General features: G+C 37.7%; 1 protein-coding gene across 2 annotated transcripts; it reads left to right on the forward strand.

Moving 5' to 3' along the window:
- The first annotated feature begins 781 nt into the window (after positions 1–781).
- Positions 782–20,692, forward strand: LOC106157492 (uncharacterized). Of its 2 annotated transcripts, none has more exons than XM_013533165.3 (21): positions 782–1,316; positions 7,460–7,626; positions 9,400–9,535; positions 9,975–10,065; positions 10,529–10,643; positions 11,369–11,423; positions 13,297–13,460; positions 13,722–13,857; positions 14,133–14,223; positions 14,600–14,714; positions 15,092–15,203; positions 15,392–15,552; positions 15,786–15,921; positions 16,225–16,315; positions 16,702–16,816; positions 17,277–17,382; positions 17,773–17,933; positions 18,314–18,449; positions 18,725–18,815; positions 19,058–19,172; positions 19,795–20,692. In XM_013533165.3, the coding sequence occupies exons 1-21, from the start codon at positions 1,253–1,255 to the stop codon at positions 19,939–19,941; spliced, it is 2,505 nt and encodes an 834-aa protein (XP_013388619.2). In that variant the 5' UTR covers positions 782–1,252; the 3' UTR covers positions 19,942–20,692. The 2 variants fall into 2 exon arrangements, with proteins under 2 accessions (XP_013388619.2, XP_013388626.2); XM_013533172.3 differs by having other exon boundaries at positions 19,058–19,113.
- The last annotated feature ends 12 nt before the right edge of the window (positions 20,693–20,704 follow it).

Consider the following 20,704-nt stretch of genomic DNA (forward strand, 5'->3'; position numbering starts at 1 on the left):
CGGGTCCTTATCTCTGCGGCACCTTAGGCATATCAACAACACAATTACAACAACAACAACATCAGCAACTTGTAAATACACCTCTCCCAGTGTGGTATTGGGATTTTACTCGACATAGATATTCCGATGTACTTGCTTTACAGATATTAAGATTAAACAATGGAATGAACAAAGGGTAAATAAAAACTCAGTGGACGGGCCTTACTAAGGTGACAAACACACGTTACCTAAGACAGAGAAATCTGTAGGGGTGGGGGTGGGGGTGGGGGTGAGGTGACCGTCCACTCTGTGAAGCAGGCCACATGGTGATGATGAAGACCCGCTATTAATAATTTAGGCTCAATTTACATGTCAAGCAGATTATATGTAAAGAACTAAAGACAACGGCTCTGTATATCCTCTGATTGACTTGGGGCTCGGGGAAAATTGTGCACCATTTTTGTGACTTGGAGTAACAGCATTGGGGGCACATATTAATTGTTCAGCCCCTCCACCCCCCCCACCCCCACCCCCACCCCACGTCAAAGAGAAAGCTATTTATGAGAGCACGCACGCATGCATACACAAAGAAATTAAACCAACGCGAGTACGCATGTACCTGTTTACGCGCACGGTTACGCCCTTTTTAAAAAACCGCTTTGCAAAAGCAAAAGCTTGAGAAAATAAGGCCCAATAAACACAAATTCCCACACCAAAGGGGATAATAGAATCTTTCAGATATAAAGACCCCGATATAGGGTGATCCAAGTACAGTGGCTCTTTCTCTGGCGATACTTGATAGATGTGACTTGGTCCGAGTAAATCACCGCTCTCTGCACGGACCATATATACTGCGACGTCTACCCTGACCCGGAAATAAAGCAATGTGTTTACTCACGAAAACCACTTGGGGTTGGTTAGGAGGGTGAAGGAGGGGAGTAAATTGAGCCCCGTTTTGATACGCTGTCACCGGAGGATTATTCATACCGTGACCGTAGATAAAAACAGTTATCTTCAGCGACGCTGGGATTAGATTTATCAGCGAGGAGAAGAGTTGACAAGGGTAATTTGACTTCGGGATCGCGGAGAGGGATCTTTACAGCGTCTTTAACCACAGAGTAGCAAGGGAAACCGTAGACACGCACAAAACGCTTAATGCACTCTTAACGTCACATAAGAGATATCACTTTGAAGACACATCTGAAATCTAGCGACCACTAATAAAATTTTCAGCGTCGGAAGAGGACATAGTAAGTTCACAGTGTCCAGCAAAATGACATCGCTTAAAGAGGTGACTTGCGTCGCTGTAGTCCTGCTGAATTATGCTGTTTGCTCAGGTAAGAGGACACACATGCACTTGTTAGCCTAATTATTCTGTTAGCACACATTTTGTCGGTTTGTCCAAGGGCAGAAACGTGACTGACATTCTAAGACACGTTTTTCACTCATCTAATAAGTTAAACGGAGCGAGCATGTTTAGTTTGCGATTTCATGTTATATTATACTTGTCATTTGTGTGAATTTTCTCTTCCAATCAGGCTATCTCTTCCTCTCTCTATCTCTCTCTAACACACACAAATCCACACACACACACACACACACACACACACACACAGAGAGAGAGAGAAAGAGAGAGAGCGAGAGAGAGATTTGTTTTGCAGACTATCAGTCTTCACTGAGGACATCTCAAACAAGTTTGATCCAAAATTCAGAAAATCTCTTCCCATTTTTTTTCTAAACCAGCGGAGCTCGAATCAGTGGCGCGTGGCCGTGAACTTGGGGAATTTTGTATTGAACTGCGTGACTATTTCAAGCTAAGTGCTTTAAAGTATACATAACACACCTGCATGGGAAATTCCCGACGTCTTTTTCTTTAACGATCCAATGATCAGAAATCCGTCTTCTTGGAAAAAAAAATCGGGGTGGCAAGACAAATAGTGTATCAGCCTCCGCCCCTTCATAATCGAATAGAAAGAGTGTCTTAGCAGGGCAGGGGGTGGGTAGGCAGATTAATATGTGCCACACCCCTCTCGAAATATTGGAAACGCCAATGCTGTCAAAAAGTTGTAATGTTTATTACATTATTATAAATGATTTGTAAATAAAACATAATCCGAATGGAGCAGTTGTACAGTAAAAGTCAGCGCTGTATTTAATTAAGACTCATCAGTAAATTGTTCACTGCGTTCATATCTTGATGTTCTATGTTAAAGATAACCTCTAGCAACTGGTGCTTGTGTCTGCATATAAGATAAGGAGAATATTGTGCACGAATGTGTATGCGCTGTTGACATATATATAGGATCGTTCAACAAGTTTAAAGACAAATAGCATGCACTCAGAGCACGGGTATATTTGGTGATTAGGACGAAGTCGTATTTCTCTATCTAGATCTGCCGCACGCTGGGTCTGCAGTTAAAATAAACCTGGTTAGTTTTCTTTTAAACAAGCTGAAGCGCAACTGAATGTTTTTTTAGTCCTTTGTAAGTAAAACCGTGTTGCGGAACATGTGAAGAATTCACATGCTACAATAAGATGAAGTTTAGCTCAGCGTGAAGTTGACGAAAACGTGAAAAAAAAAAACATCATGTAAAACAACATGTTATAGAGCATTTATTGTCAAAAACATTAGAAGAGCAAGTGCATCCGAACTTATCCCCTCATAGCCCAAATAACCGGGAAGTACAAGGAACTGAAAGAGGAAGAGAATTTTCTCATAATTAACATATACCTTAAGCTCAAGCTTCCGTCTTATAAACTAAACACTGGGTAGAATTACAGAAGGTACACCTTGTTCAAAACCCAGCAGTGTTGACATTATCACCACGCAGAGCCAAATTGGTTGTAAACGAATGTTTTTGTTACGCTGTTTTTTTATGTTGCTCACTTCACGTGGCCGTCTACACGGTTTAAGGCATGAGGTTTAAGTTAACATAGCGTCTGATTCTCATTGGTGGAATAATGGGTCGATTTATTCGTACAAGGTAGTTCTTTTATTGGTTGGCCAAGCACGATGATTTCTTGTCCGTAAGTTGTCCTTCTACACACGCTTTTGGGTCGTGGATGCAATATCCCACTACCAAAACACATGAAAAAATATCATTTTACCAGTGTTCAATAGTAGATAAAATTAGACCTGTTAAAGTAAAACTTGTACTATCTATATAGATGAAATTTCCATGCGTTGAGGCGTTTTGATACCTGTTCCAATAGACCCGTGCATTAATAATGCTGCAACAAGGAGAACAGGGGTTTCATGGTGGCTGTTTTAATCTAATGTTTTAATCTAATGTTTTTATCTAATTGGATCGCAAATGAACATAATTTGCTCTCCCTCTCGTTTCCTTTCGTTTCTTCTTCATTTTACGATAAATAAATAAACAGCGACACTCTACTTCTGATTATTAAGGGGCGGGGATTGATAAAGTATTTGTTCCCACCCCGATTTTTTTTTTCTTGGAGGAGGGATTTCTGACTATAGGATTTTTAAAGAAAACGACACTGGGAATTTCCCATACAGGTGTATTATTTGTACTTGAGAGGACCTAGCCTGAAAGAGTCACGCACTAAAACGGAAAATCCCCAAGTCCACGGTCACGTGCCGCTGATTCCAGCTCCGCTAGTTAAGAAAAACACGCGAAGAATTTTTATAAATTTTGGATCAAGTGTTCGAGATAACTGCAGAGTAGACAGATCGTCTGCACAAAACAAGTCTCTCTCTCTCTCTCTCTCTCTCTCTCTCTCTCTCTTGTCCTTTGCCTGTGGCATTTTTCGTTTTGATACTCCATGCACCATCTATGCACTCCCGATATGACAGATATATTCATTACATACATGTATACCTGTCATTTGAACCCTTGGTGGCTTCTCTGCACTCTACCAATGTGTGTGCTATCTTTAGACCTACTATCTGGCCTCAGCATCTCAAATACTCCTTTGTCACGTCCTATCAAGCAAAAATGTTATCTGTCATCGTTTCAAACTACAAAATTAATATGGTGCACTGATGAATGCAGAGATTGTGCTCACACAACATACGAGTTTTCTATGCATATATGCACGTGGAGTTCAAAACGTGGACTTCAAAACGGCGCGTTAATAATTAGTCAAAATGTCTTAATATTTCTAGCGTCTAAGAAATGACAAATGGTTATCGATTCAGCAGTATACCAGTGCGTCCATCCCTATAAACTTTATGATATGTTCTCTAGAGGTGATTTGTTTTTTAAAAGGATAAAAAAGCGTAAATATTGGGAGTGGCCCATGTCACGTGACCGTGACGGTGATGTCCAAGATGGGAATCGACACTTAAAGAAACCTGAAAAAGAAAAAAAGTCTAATAACGGTCTTGGCAGGACCGCTTAATTGTCTTTTGTGGGAGTTACGCCCCCATTTTGTCCCTATGTCCTTCTTGAATATTGGGCACATGGTATTTAAGTAATGGAAATGCCCCCCCCCTCCCCCCACCTCTTCCTCGCTCTAAAACCATGGCAAAATGAAAATACATGTTTTCACCTCGGATTGCATTCTAGCTTATTGATGAACATTGCTTGTACAGGAGAAGTATTATCAAAATAGAACCTTTAACATGTCGACCTTTTTGTTTCTCACGATTCAAAAATACTTGAGACACAAAATGTTGAAGAAGTTGTTGAAGAAAGGCTAGGACGACCGAGACAAGGATATGGCGTTTAGGAAAAGTTCATTTCTAAGTAAAGTCTGTTCTTACAGTATAAGTTTCCAAATAATTAATTATCACGACGCCGTGCGATAACGATACAAAAGTGTTGACAAAAGCATTACCCGCACCTCTCTCTAATCACGTGCTGCTAACTGACACCAAGCGAAAGAAAGAGCATTCTTAAAATTGGGTATTTTTGAGTTTATAAGTATTATAAGATTAGTATTTCTGACATGTTACCCCTTTGATTTCACTCTACGGGAACACTGACGCACGTGGAAGTTCTTTTATTTTCGAGTCAAATTGTTTATTATACATACATACATACTGTTGAGGTAATCTTTGGACTATTGACTTTATAAAGAGACCCATGATGTAAACAAAGAACGGTTAAACAACGGTTGACATCGGTGGTCAACAGGTCGTTCAAAACAATTAATACTCTTTATTTACCCAAAAAATGAAAACACTGGTTCTAAGAATTAGAAAGGTTATTAACATTACAGTGGACAACCGCTGTGTCATCTTCCGCATTGTCGTGGAGGCCTGTCACCAATGGACTGTCACCAGCGTCTGTCACCAGACCACAATTACTCACACAGTGACCCCCCCAAGTTGACACTTCACTCTGATAACATGTTAATCCTAGCAGCGCGTGCTCCTCTGTTTGGGCGAATGAGTGTTTTGTCCAACTTTTAGTACAGACAGAGGGTTATCTTTATTTTGTTACATTAATGCAGAAAGCAAATTAATTATTTTTTAAAATTAAAAAAAAAATTAATAATGAATGAAGTGCTCCACTGTTTGGGTGAATGTGTGTTTTGTCTAACTTTTCGGACAAATCGACCTTTAAAACAAAGTCTTAGTTTAATAACAAACATTTCAAATCAAATCACTAGTGTTTTTTATCTTAATTGGACTTTTGTAAACACACTTATAGCAATGACATTGCGCGGAATTTTATTATCTATTTACATGCTTGTATTTCATATTGGCTGTGGTTGAATACCAAGTGAAAACATATATAACCTCAAAGTTAACCGCACTTTATTATGACCTCGAAAAAGACCACGCGAACCAGCTCCAAAACAGGAAGAAATGACCTGGGCACGTTTTAGAATCCGCGTGCCCAGCACGATCTTCCGCGCTGGGCTTCCGCGACGCCAGTTTACGTAAACGTCCGGAAACAGCCGATGTTTCGCTTCCGAACACATCTGATTGGTCTGTTTGTTTCCTTGCGTTGTTCGATACGGTTGAGGATATAGAATGTTTTGATGAGCTAGTGGCACGCATGGATGCTGACCCGAAATATTTGGGGTGGCAATAGGACTAATAGCTTACGCTTCGTCACACTAAAATATTATCTCTGGTGATCGAGCTAAACAAAAGGAAGAATTGGAACGAACATTATCCAACAAACTTCTAATTTAAAATACGTCTGAAAAACACAACTGTACAATCGCTCTGTGCTCGGATTAGTCTGTCTTATCAAGGTGTTACACACTGCGACAAACTTGCCAATCAAAAATATTTTTACCAAAAATACAATTGAAAAGCTCTATATTATTTACATGTACGTATTAGTCATCAACATGGCGACGATGTGGTAATTAAGCCTCTGTTTTTGATTTACTGACCCAGGGCAACTTATCAGACGGTACTAGCAGGATATGCGAGTTCATGCAATATTCAGTAAAACTTGTAATGAAGAAAGAATGCCAATTAACCATTATCCCCGAAGGCAAGGTATCAGAATTCAGAATAAATAGCATTTTAAAGCTGTGAATAAGTTAAAGGTGTTCCAAGATTGAGGTAATTAAAGCTTTATTGTGTCAACCCTGTCAAAGGTGACACTATTAACATTGTGTGTCAGTGTTCCCGTAGAGTGAAATCAATGGCGTAACGTGTCAGAAATTACCGCATGCTTGCTTATACTCTCACCACTACTAGTCATCAGACATTAGGCTTTACATTTTTGCATATAATTATGGTAAAGTAACCGGCTATTCTCCTATATATGATTCCATTTGTACGATTTAAAATGTAATGAATACTGTTTCGTTTTGTACTTGGTTCATTAGTTATTTTTTTAATTAGAATTATTGTTTTGCATTCTGCTTTATTAAAATAAAATAATGACAACTGTCCTTCTGTCTGTCGGTCAATCCTTAAGAATGTCTGAATGATAGACACTACTACAATTGTGTTCTTTGTCAGCGAGCACGAGCGTTTTCACTTCGTGTTTTCCTCTTCCTTATTTGTTATCAGACCATCTTCCCCTTATGGTTGTCAGTTGTCAACCCTTAGAAAACTGCCCGTGGGTGTCTTGTCAGTGGGCTCTGTTTATCAGTTGCACCCTGGAAGACTGATAGGGGGAATATTTAACTTCCTCAGAACCATTCAGGAACCATCGCATCTTTATCTGTTTAATACAAACTGTATATCAGAATTAATCCAAAACGGAAGGCACTGGCGAATAGTGAATGGAGTTTTGTGAACTAATTCTTTCAGATGCTATGGAATGTACAGATGATAGAATAGTTTTTCGTATTAAACAAGAAAAAATAATATCAATATATGAAAAAGACGAGAGAGAGAGAAAGAGAGAGAAACAAGCAGAACAAAAACGTAGCAATCAGCATTTTAATCTATATTATATCTTCATCGTTCAAAACTTACACACACATAGATGTTTAATGGGTAGCTGGGTAAATTTTCTTAAGTTCCTATATATTTTATTTGCTAATCACAATATTTCTAGCAATATTTTTTCTTATATTGTTCTGATTTACTCCCCAGTTTGGTCAAGCTGCCCCCCTATAGTGAGTAGAGCGGAGTGGGGAGCCAATCCCCCGGTCCAGACCACCAACCTCACCCTACCCGTGGAGTACATCGTAGTGCACCACACCGCCTGGGACAGGTGCTTTACAGAGGAGGACTGCGTGAAACAGGCCAAGAGAGTGCAGGTAGACGCACGCGTGCACACACACACACAGGCACGCAAATACACACTTTTATGCCAGGTTTACAGAAAATTGGAGTACACGTGCAAGCACGCACGCACGCATGTACATAAGCATGTACACACGCACACACACACTTAATAATGTTCCAGTATTGTTTTATAAAGTTTCTCCTCTATAAAATTCTACATAATTTCTGACAGTCACGTTGTTGAATCCTCTAGTGTACTGTACAAAGTTTGTCCTACCTAACCCGAATCCCCCTCCCTCCGAGATTATTGTAACCACAATATAAAACGGCCATCTTGCAATCTCTTAGGTGTGAAAACGATTCCAAAAACGCGGAAGTCTACTCCCCTTACTAACCAAGTCGCGGGCAATGAGAGAGGACACGCTATACAGATGCATCTAATGACCACGTGGATGCCAAGACGACTAAATCATTTACACACAAGTGTGCACACTGCACATCGTCTTACTAAACCGGAGAAGAATTGCAATAACATCTTGTTTGTCATAAAATCATGAATGACTGTAGAAATTGTTGGTTTTTTTTCGTGTGTACGAACGTGTGATGATACACCCACACCGATGTTTGGCATGAATGAAATATCAAATCAGATCTACACATAATCACACCCTCCTGTTTATGACTGTACTGCATTTAAGATGAATATATGAAACCACAGGCGATAAACATTGGTGTTCCAAAAACGATAATTATATTTTTTTTACATCAAAAGTAGTAAACAAGTGAATCAGAAGCACAGCAATTATATTGATAAAGAGTGAAAGAAACCGTCTAATAACAATCTTTGCTTTTAAAATAACGGCCATTTGCCTCACAGATATGCTGTACCCCAATTATACCTGTAACAGAATATAGACATTTGTCAATGGTGGGACAACTAGTCGCTGTGAGCAGATTTCGTGGCACTGTAAGCTCACGTTAATATGAATATAATGTGGATTTAATGAATGAATGGCAAGATTGGTGTCTTTTAATTCCTCCCCTTCAGATTTAACGAGATAAGGAATTCATATATATGCGACTAAGATTTGGTTTGCATGTATTATACTGTTTGAAACTGTGACCGGGAAACCACACAAATTTGGTGCAAATGGAAAAATTGTGAATTATGAAAACTGATAAGAATTATTGTTAATTTGGGAAGCAGGCCGCCCTAGAAATAGGACCCCACCCTGCACCCTGTAGCGACCTAAATCTTTATCTTATATATCCACACAGCACTTCTGTCCTTTATAACCGTGTGCAGCCATAACAATACTCTTCATGGAAGGATATAGCTCAGCCTGATAGGTATTTAGATAGATACCCTTGCCGAGTAACCATTTCAATTCTTATCTGATTCCTCGTCTAAAATGAATGAAAAATCTAATGTGAGTAATTATCCCTAATATCTCCACTTTATGGCACCACAGAAAATTTTATTTCAAAGTGTTTCGTCAATTATCCATGCTTACTTTAAATTTTTGTAGTAGGTTGATCGTTCGAGTTTTCAGACAAATTGCAACAACTTTTCCTTAAAATTCATGCTTCACAATTTTTATATTTTAAACCAGGAATTATCATGGTCCATATGTATAACCAAAATAAAGATTAAAAATATTGAAAGACCAATTATAGACCGGCTGAAGTCTCCCAGAGGAAGATGCAACGTCGTCAACTTTAAAAAATCGGTCCAGTAATGGATTTTTTAAAATTTAAAAACAGTTATATCATAAATAGACTAATCGTTTCTTCATTGTGTCTAGGACTATCACCAGGGAGACAAAGGGTGGTGGGACCTCGGGTACAACTTCATGGTGGGGGAGGACGGCCGTGCCTACGAGGGCAGGGGCTGGACGTCCCAGGGGGCCCACGCCAGGGGATTCAACTCTAAGTCTATCGGTAAGTACAGGTGGATTCACGTCAGGATTATCTAAAACCGAAAGTGGCGTTAAATTGCTTAATCTTGCAGATTGAAAAAGGTTGCAGAGAAAACTCCACTGCGCATGCGGTCTGGTCACACGATGACGCGTTTTCGAGATTATCTGGTTGGAGATGACCTTCAGAAAATGCAGTTTTACTGAAAATAAGATGTTTTGATATTTCGTGGTATTACGACGACGAAATATATTTCAATTATTTTAAGTTCACGATGTATGGTTGATATTTGGTAAATTTCAACAGTAAGATCGTTAAATCGTTAAGTGTGACTTACGACTTTATATCTAAAACGGAATTTAATCATTTAGACATAACACAAATTTATATTATAACAATATTAAGATTTGATTAAATTACCAGGTATTTGGGTTGATATTCAAAGTAATAATTCTTCATTAAGGCATCACTATATTTGGCGACTTTCGCTGGGACATGCCCAAGAGAAACGCATTAGAAGTGGTGAAGTCTCTCATCGCTTGCGCCAAAGAACAGTAAGTCGACAACAGATGCAACAATTAATTATTTTTCAACACAGATTTTGAAAACAAATTATCTCATTTAGTAAAGTGCATTTAGATTCTGATGAAAAACTCAGTTCTTGTATATTTTATGTACTGTTGTAAAATCAAATTTCACTCTCTGTCTCTAGTACTTCTTATAAAACTTATGAATACCATCAGATCAGCAATCCCGACAGGTTTTTTTAAAAGCAAAATGGACCTTTTTACCTCTTGAGTTGAAATTACTTTATTCAAAGCGGAAGTTTCGCCATCAAAAAAGGGGTTCTTTAACATCACCAGAACGCCACTAGCATAAAATTTATATAATATTACTGTTCGGAGCCAACCATTTTCGGACATAAAGGGTCTTTCTTGAACCCCTTACCCCCACTCTGAACGTCACTCCATGCCTTCAGACCTGACAACTAATCCTGTTTCGTTTTTATTTTCACAGGGGCGTTATTCAGGACAACTACACGGTGATCGGTCACATGCAGGCAGCCACGCCCTCCTACACGGAGTGCCCGGGGGGAGAACTGCTCTGTGAGATATCCACCTGGGACAACTGGGTAAGTGGTCAAACAGGTTCTCTATCAGGCCATTGACTGTAGGGTCCTATAGGATGTCCCGTAGGAAATTGGCCCAAAATCCTATAGAGCCCTATAGGACGTACATGCCCGTAGCCATCGATCTCAAAAGGGTTGTTCTTTTTTTTCGAAAAAGTGGACTTTTTACAATGAAACCTCTGTGTACCTAGATCAAATTTAACCAGAATGGACTTTTTCCTGACAAAAAGAGCGGCTCTTTCGAACCCTCTCCCCCACCCACCCGGCTACGGACCTGACTTTGTTTACTTTTAGACACTTGATGGGACGTCCGATAGAATTCTTATAGAGTCCTGTAAGAATCCTATAGAGCTTTATACAGTCCTATGGGATGTCCTATAAGATATTTGTGAGGGCCATTGGCACCATTTCAGAAAAGGGCTCAATCACAGATTGATCTTAGAAAACATGGATAAATTTTAGTGCATTTATGTGGCATCTTGGCCTAGTTTGAGAAAGACAGTAAAATTGACTTGGCATTTTAGACGTAACGTTTAACTGAAGTGCTCTTAGCGCGGCTTACCAGCTATTATAAAAACAAAAAAATTTGACGAGCAAATTTTACAAAATGTTTATATTGTAGTTTTGAATAAAAACATGTTTTTTTCGGAAGCTTATCAGAAATTAATTCAAAAGAGTTACCAATTACATAAATCGTGTACTTTTATAAATATGTTTTCTCTTTTTAGAAACCTTTCCAATTCAATGGTACCTTCACATTCCCGGCAAACTGTTCAGAACCAAGTACGGGTCCTTCTAACTCTGCAAACACGCATGCGCACTGTGCCAGCTATTCTCCGATCCTCTGTGGCTTCCTGTCTGTCCTGCTTCTCAGTTTAACATTTTCGTACTCTCGAAGCTGCTGACCTTCACCTTGACTTTGTATAACGCACGTCACTGATTGGTGCCATTTAACATAGCACAATGGAATCAGCTAATGTCTGCGAAGAAACAGTATACTTTCTATCAGTATATACCCAGTTACTGGGACCATACCCTGTACATAATTTTAGAGCACATGTTATAAATTTGCTTTTATTATTATCATTTTACTTCAAAGACCTGAGTGCATGCCAATACTAGTCATGATTTAGGACATGTTCAAATTAGCCAATGGTGTGCCTTATGTGATCTCTAGCGCAGATGAAGCAGGAGCTTGTCTTGGCTGAGAAATAATATATGTCAAATATATAAATGGATGTTTGGTAGTATTAACCATTAAAACGGCACACAATATCTGTGCATAGGAATGCTGCATATTATTTATAGCATGGGCTTCACTGAAATTGTAACAATTTTCATTAAAAACCGGTGATGATTGTTTCTGCTAATAGAGGTCGACACAATATGCATGTCCCGCGATGTACATATACCATGCTTGAACAAATCAAATGCCAATGCGCTTCAAAACGACCATGTGCCTGGCTTTGCAATGTGTGTTGTTGATGTTAGGTGTGTAGTAATATCACATATTTATGCATTTTTTTTTCAACAAACTTTACATCATTTTTGTCTCTGTGGGCATGTTTCACAGTTTGTGTATAGCGTAAGTCGAAGATACAAGGGAATCTACAAAGCTAATGTTTCCGAATAAAGTCAGGCCTGGTAATGATAGGATATGGTATAGCATCAGAAATTGTGTGAATAAGCTACACGCTCAAACGTTTATGTGTTGTAAAGTTTTTATAGGGGGTTGAATAAGTTTGAAATGTGAATATGGGTGATATATTATAGATTTATAGTTACATAGAGTATAAATAAAGATCTTAGTACTAGTATAACACAGTGCAGACCACACTCACCCCACGAGCCAGTAGCTTTTTTTATTATTTTTGAAAAAGAAAATTGTAAAACATTCCATTTGTATTTTGTATAGCCAGAATTGTATAATTTAAGGGCAGGGAACATCAGAGACATGTTTGAATCTATTCTTGTAAGACAAACGACAAAACACATTGTGTCAAGTAATATTTGTTTGATGCAATAAAATATAAATAGCAAAAACAAGATATAAGAAAATAAACTTACACGTGTTGAAGGTAAACATCCATTTTATGTGTCATGATTATTCGTTAATCTCTCGTGATTCGAAGATTTTGTCTTCATAGTCCTTTCCGAACAGCTAAAAAATAACATATTTACCGATTAAGATATGGAAAATGTATTTCAAAGCACCAAAACACAAATAACATTATCAAAATGATGCAGAAATATGTAAAAAGAGGCGAATTAACGGGGTCACTGGCTGTCTATAGGGCACACACAGCGAAAAAAAAACATATTGTGGTTAAAAAACAGGTGTAATCGTAGTCATTCAGACGCACAAAAGACGATCATCAATGTCAAGATTCTTGTCTTGCAATGCAGAAAAAAATTGCATCCCACTTCATGGATCAACGTGACATCTCCTAAATGGCACTTGGACTGTTATAGCTATAGAAAAGGGTTTATCCAAGAAGGGTTTATTAAAAAAAAAGAAAGGAAATAGATTTGCAGGTGAACATTTTGAATTTGACCCTTACATTAAAGAACTCTCATGGTAAATATAAATTAGATGGTTTGTTGACAAAAATAAAAAAGAATTACAATATTTTCTCTTCTGAATGTTTCTTCTTAGGCGATGTATGCGATTCTATAATCAGTAGAAGTAAATGGGGTGCACGGCCACCAAAGTCAGCGGATGTCAGTATGACGTCACTTCCGGCACATTATGTCGTCATTCATCAAACAGGCCTGGGCAGATGTTTTGGTGACTGTGCCTCTAACGTGAGGCAGGTTCAGGTAGGCACTTTGTGTGAATTCTCTTTAATATGATATTTCTCTTTTAAATTTTCTTGAAAGCATGTGTATGTACATAAGTACAAATCTGAGTTTTTATATGGTATACATATATTTATTTGGAAGAGTAGTTTACCGATGGTGCCAACTGTTACACGGTCATAAAGTCGAATCAAATATTAACCATATTAGTCTTTCTCCTGCGTTCACTTAATGTCGTTATTGTTAAATCATTGCTGGGAAATGTTCTTTGGTAATCTTTAGGCGTTGCACCAGGATCAATATGGTTGGAATGATATTGGTTTTAACTTCCTCGTCGGAGAAAATGGCGGCGCTTATGAAGGCCGAGGGTGGTATAAACAAGGACAACTTGCAGACCGTTTTGACTCACGCTCACTGAGTAAGATCATGATACCGGTAGATATAATGCATTACAGTGTATATTTATATCAGATTTCACTGCCGATGACATCCATCCTATAGACGTTTCAGGCAGTAATGGGAAATACATAAATAAGCTTCCCTGCCCAATTTTTTTAAAGCGAAATGTATTCTTATATAATTCATTAAAGTATAACGTCTAACTAAAAAAATAATTGATTTTACCGGCCCTCCCCAACACAAATATAGTGCCGGTTTGTTTCCAACTAAATTAATCTCTTCGTTTTTCAACAGGTATAGCATTCCTCGGTGACTTTGAGAACGTGACTCCTATGGCGACGGCTACCAATGCAGTTAAACGTATCATACGGTGTGCCATTAAAAAGTGAGTACTCACTGCCGTTAAATAATTCTTTTGAAAACTTCAGAGTGTAAAGCTTCTAGTTAACCCCCTACTCTTTTCCGGTGTGACAGGAATGGTAGCCCGCTGGGAACAGCAGTCCGTCTCTCATTACCTTCTACAAGTGACATTTGTCCATTATACTAATCCCAATACTCCAACTAACCCCAACCTGTACTCATCATATGGGAGCCCAGACCTCCATTCCTAGGACTACCATTCCTGTCACCTACCCATGTGGCAGGAGAAAAGAAAAGGGTGTTTTTTATTTGATCTCTTGACAATGTAATTTTAAACGATATTTTTAAATCAATATGTGAGAGGTGGAACATTCTTATGTAAAGTGTATTTCTCCATACAGAGGTATTCTTCGAAATGACTACACTCTCATTGGACACACACAAGCAGACGACATAGGACAGACTGCGCCCCCTGGCGGACGTCTTCTTTGCACAATATCAAAGTGGGATCACTGGGTTGGTAGTTTTATGACAATCTTCAAAATGTTCAAACCTTGTAAGATACATGAAAATGTCCAATTATTTTGTGTCTGTTGCTTTAATTTCTTAGGACAACTGTTAGTTCATTCTTTCATTATCATAGTAAAAGATGAAATAGGAGCTGGCGTATCGTTGTCAGACAATATTATTATTATGAAATTCTTTTTAAAATGTGAACCTGATTCTGTCAACGCACAGTATCACTTTGAAGTAAAAAATAACTTGTATCTTTAGGTATAAAAATTCCATTTTTGTAAAAAATGTTGTACAAGATATTATCGTTTATTAATTGTTTTCGTATCTTGAAAATATTACAAATGTATGTTTTTGTCATCATTTATATATCATTTCAGATACCTGAGCAGTATAATGGCGTCTTCCGGTTCCCTCCACAATGTCCGCGGGTCATCAGTCACGACCAAACTGTGAAAGCTGCAGACGCCTCTAAAACGATGACAGTAAACGGTGAGTCATACAATTTTGTAGGATCAGTAAAATACTGTTACATACGTGCAAACATCAAACATATTTTGAGAAACAATGTAAATTACAAAGGAAGGAATGTAAATGAATAGTTACGGTATTTGATGAATTTATAAAGTAGAAATTTAATCCAGTAGTAACAGCTTTTCCATCCCATTGATTTCTCATAGACGAGTGCCCGGATATAGTAAGCAGAGCTCAGTGGGGGGCCAGACCCCCTACCGAGATCACGAACCTGACACTTCCGGTCCAGTACGTTGTGGTACACCATACATCCTGGGACCGCTGTTTTACTAGGGAGAACTGCAGCGCAGAGATGAGGAAAATACAGGTGTGTGATCCACAAAACCTCACATGTATACTGGGTACAAGACGTGTTATATAACTAAAATAATAATATCAATATAACTTAATTTTCCTGGAATTTTAAACCATTTCATATTATCAGCAACTGATGCTATATCCAAACAAATAAGAAGAAAATTGGAATTTTGATAAACTATTGATTTTCATTGATGACATTTATGCAACATTAACAGCAATAGAAACGTTTTATTTTTCTAGATTTTTCACCAAGATGTTCGTCAATGGGCAGATATCGGCTATAATTTCGGTGTTGGGGAGGACGGCAGAGCATATGAAGGACGCGGCTGGTATAGACGAGGGGCGCACGCGCGAAGAATTAACGGTAATTCCATTGGTAAGTGTAACATAAAACTAATTATGGTGTTACATTGGATTGAAAAATACCTTTTTTGCAAATCTACAAATCAAAATCGACCATAACTGACCTTATATCAATCAACTTATGCATTGTTTGTCATTGCCATTGTCTCTATGTTTAAATGAATTTCATTAACTTGCATTATACAATATTAACTGCTATTGAAAATATTAAGATTTTAGACTATAAATAAGTATTGTAATTATACGACGTGCGTTAATGCATCTCGTACTACTGAAAAAGGGGGAGATACAAACGCTGTTAATATTGTTTTTACAGGTATTGTTGTGATGGGAAATTTTGAAGACGTAATACCTTTGTCGATAGCTACAGATATGGTCAAGAAACTTATTCGTTGTGGGGTTCAAAAGTAAGGACAAAGATTATTGGTGAAATGCACGCACTGTACATCGTAAATGTGTAGGAGTAAGATTTTCATATTCAGTATGTCGTGCAGCTCTGAAATAATGAACGTAATTGCCAGTAAGGTATTTTTTTCCAAAATTCCAAGATGCTTATTACTATAGTACACGATACATGGACAAAATGCCAGAGATAACTTATATCGTGAAGCTATGAGTGTAATATTACTCCTTTAGAAAACACTAAAGAAAATCTGGTCATAAAAGTATAGAGTCTGGTGAAAATAAATCATTTGACAAGTTGAAACAGGCGGTAAAACAAGCAAGTTCGGTGGCAATTTCTCTTATACTTATCAAACCGCCAATCTCTCAATGTCCATCTTATTTGTCTCAGGGGAGTCCTGCGACCTGACTACATCCTGGTAGGTCACCGGCAGACAGACGACATTGGCCACACCACGTGTCCTGGTGGAAGTTTTCTGTGTGAAATCACAAAGTGGGATCATTGGGTAAGAGGATAAATCTGTATCCACAGCTGGGTCTTGTTTCGCTCTAAGTGTTTAGTTTGCCGGGCTCAGTTTAAGTGGTTTTATTCAGATAGCCGACTACGCAAAGTCGACTTTGCGATATTGATCCAAGAGCTTTTTAGAATGATAGGGTGGCAGTGAATGTATTTGAGATACACTGTACCGAAATACACCATTTTCAGCAATGAGGATGTAATTTTAGATCTTGTTATGACATAAAAAAGACAAAAATGGATTCGAACAAGTGTCTGTGACGTCCTACCAACCGTGGAAGCACTCAAAACCCCCCTCAGCTGCTATGCGTTACCGCATTAAACGTCATACCCAGTGTACAAAGAAATAAAAGGTTATTTTTATAGCTCTGTCATTTCATCATATGTCATGAGCAAATGTAGACATGTTGAAAAACCCATTTATTATCACGTGTTTTGAATCGTTTTAGCAACCATACCAGTTCAACGGCACTTTCCATTACCCTTCTCAGTGTCCTAGAGCGGATGACGTCACAACAGTGTCAACGGGCTCTGTACAGTACTCTCCCACCTATGGTAAGTATCTGTCCCTCATACTGCTATCAGATAGGAATCGTTTATTGCTCACCAATTTCAGCCCGATAAGATTTCATTTTCAATAACATTCAGATTAATTTTTGATATATCAATTTAATGATAAAAACATTTTGATTGGATTCTTTAGGCTTTTGTTTATAAGAATATTTGGTCCAGTTGACATTGGACATAAACCAAAAGTGATGAAAATGCGGTCAAATACGTTTTATAATAGTCAGTACGCTATTATTTCGCTCAGTATAACTTAGATAAGCAAGCCTAATAACAAAGGTCTGTACAATGTCCATTATATCGTAATTTCAAACGATTCATGTCCATATATATTGTGGTAAAGATATTTAGTTATAGCGACATAAACTTCTTTTCTAGGTAACTGCCACGCTGTGGTAGACAGGGCAACGTGGGGAGCGGAGTCTGCCACTGACGTCATCAAACTCCAACTTCCGGTGAAATACGTCATAGTGCACCACACGGCGGGGAGGAGGTGTTTCACTGAAAGAGACTGTGTCTCCCAGGTCCGGGGAATTCAGGTAATAAATTTATCTTAATAAATGTTTTTTAATGTGCGTTCAAAATGGGTCTAATTTAATAGGAAAAAATGGTCAGTTGTGACATTCTTTGGTGGCGTGTTATAATTTTTTTCAATGAAAAAGTATGACTGACTTAACTTTGATTTGCCGTAGCCGTGAGTAAATAAATCTTGTATGTGTCCTAGTATCTGTAATTTTGTCATAGTGAGATGTTATACAGATTTGGCAGTTTGGTTAACTGAAAACATACGGAAATTGGTAATACATGTATATCTTTTGTTGATGCTGTATGCTCTGAACAAGTATAATCTTATGGAATCTAATGTTGAACTCTTCTGTTAATTTTCATGTAGTGAATCGAAACCCAATCTTTGTTTCAGAGGTACCACCAAGTCAGCAATGGCTGGTGGGATATCGGCTATAACTTCCTGATAGGAGAAGACGGCCGTGTTTACGAGGGGCGTGGCTGGTTAAACCAAGGAGCACACGCACGAGGTTTTAATAGCCAGTCGATAGGTATACTATACCTTATATAGTTAAAAATGAGTAGATGTTATTTAGATTCTATCGGTTTTAAGTACCGTTGTTACTGGAAGTTTATTTAACACTTTAATGACAAATATTAAAATTTTCTGGTAATTCTAATACTTCTTCCTTAGTCATCAAAGTACTGGTGTGTAGTACGAGTAAGAAAAAGGATTTTTAAAAGTCTTTATTATTAAATTTGCTTGTCGCACTTTTATGTTACTTTGTTGCAATTAAGCGGTTTGAAATATGATTGTATTCTATAGGCATTTCCATAATGGGAGACTTCCGCAAACATTCACCCAGTAGAAAAGCCATTGCAGAGCTGAAACAACTCATCAAATGTGGTGTTGACAGGTAGACGTCATACGTGTGTTACCTTTACAGAGATACAAATTGTATATTTTTGAAATATTTAAAATTCAAAGTACATTAAATTAGAAATATAAAGATATTTGTTTCTAATTCGTACAATTTTGCCAGAACAGAAAATAGTTCACAATCAAAACTGTAATTATATGTACAAGACTGGTGATTTTTGGAAATAAAATTTCGGAATTTCGAATAAATTTTAATGTCCTACTTTAATGTTATTCTAGGGGAGTTATCCAAGAGAATTTTACGCTCATTGGACACAAGCAGGCAGCTAAACCAGGTTATACTGAGTGTCCCGGAAGTAGCTTATTGTGTGAAATTGCACTGTGGGAACACTGGGTATGACGTCACGCTTTTGGTAGTCATACCGTCATCGTCCTTGCACGCACATTCTCCATATAATGTACAACTGCTTGTTAGAAAATGAACCTGGTTTGTTACTGCCACTGGTTGTTATAATCATAATGCACAAAAGCACAGAAAAATAGTTTAGTTTTTTCTAAGTTAGTTATACTAAAATTACTCCATCTTTAAATTTTTTAGCGCAGCATCTTAAATCAACTCCAACATACCATACTTGTGCATGTTCGTGTACCTGTTCTCTAGTCATGTTTGTCTTTTAGCTTTTCTGCTTGTGCATTGCTTTTATTATGAGCAGATAATGGCATGCAGTTGCTGCTTTAAAACAATGCTCCGCATTAATCATTTCATTATTTCATATCATTAACCTGTTTTCATACTCCTTTATCATCTTCAAATAATGTAATTATTACATTTTTGTCCATTTTAAAAGTAGTAAATGTTTAGACAAATGAAGGTTATGCGCTCACGAATATATATTTTACAGTGGAATTTCATATTTTGCACGCTTTGAGAAGGCTAAAACAGAACGAAAACGACATGCAAATATGTTTTATGTTATAAAAAGTAACTGTATTCTTTTATTTCTTTTCTCTTTCAGGAGCCGTATCAGTTCAACGGGACTTTCTCGCGCGTGGAATGTTTAAACACACAATCAAGTATATCCGGAAGTAGAACTCTTTTCAGTTACACAATAATGCCATTCATATCGACATTGGTTGCTTTAATATATCTGAGGGCATCTTAGCTATTCAGCGTGAGGGAATGGGACAAATTGCACTACAGTATGAGAAATGGAGACTGCAATGGAAATATAAATTTATACAAGCTATGAGGCAATATCTTTAGACCACCCATTATAACACTGTAAATACACGTCTTTCATCTCATTATTCCTTGTAACTATGGTGGTAATGTTCACATTTCATTTATCTAAGTTAATGTTACATTATTTAATCAAGTTTCCAATTATTTTAATTGTGAATAAGATCTTCGGCGAGATAATATGGTTTTATACCGTTCTGAAATATCATTATGAATTCTACCTCGTCATTGTGTTCGAGAAGGGTTCAGTTACAATCATTTACAAAGAGAAGACAGCGATGAGATGAAACATAGGAATTTTACCAGGCTCCCTCCCAGCTCAGTTTGTGTAACTTACTCGAGTAGGAAAATGGGGGAACCCAGAAGCAGGTTGCAGTTTGCATGCCGAAAACTCTCAAACTGCTTAGCAGACCGCACGTGACGTCAAGGATTTAGTGAACATCGTTTGTCACAACCAGGCACATCTAACACAATACAATTGTATGGTAGACCTAAACAGTTGAACTATGTAATATTACAATTTTTAAAGATGCTTGCATATATTCATGAAATGGTCTGACACCATAAACATGCTACATATCAGGACATGTAGAAACTGTATTCAAAACATAATTCTGTGTATAAACATGTATTTTTTATCATAAAAAAATCTAGCCTATCGGTTTGTTGGTACACATCTGTGTTTC

The sequence above is a fragment of the Lingula anatina genome, chromosome 7 (genome assembly GCF_051362555.1).
Source record: "Lingula anatina isolate TDL-2025a chromosome 7, LinAna3.0, whole genome shotgun sequence".
Classification (NCBI taxonomy): Eukaryota; Metazoa; Brachiopoda; class Lingulata; order Lingulida; family Lingulidae; genus Lingula; species Lingula anatina.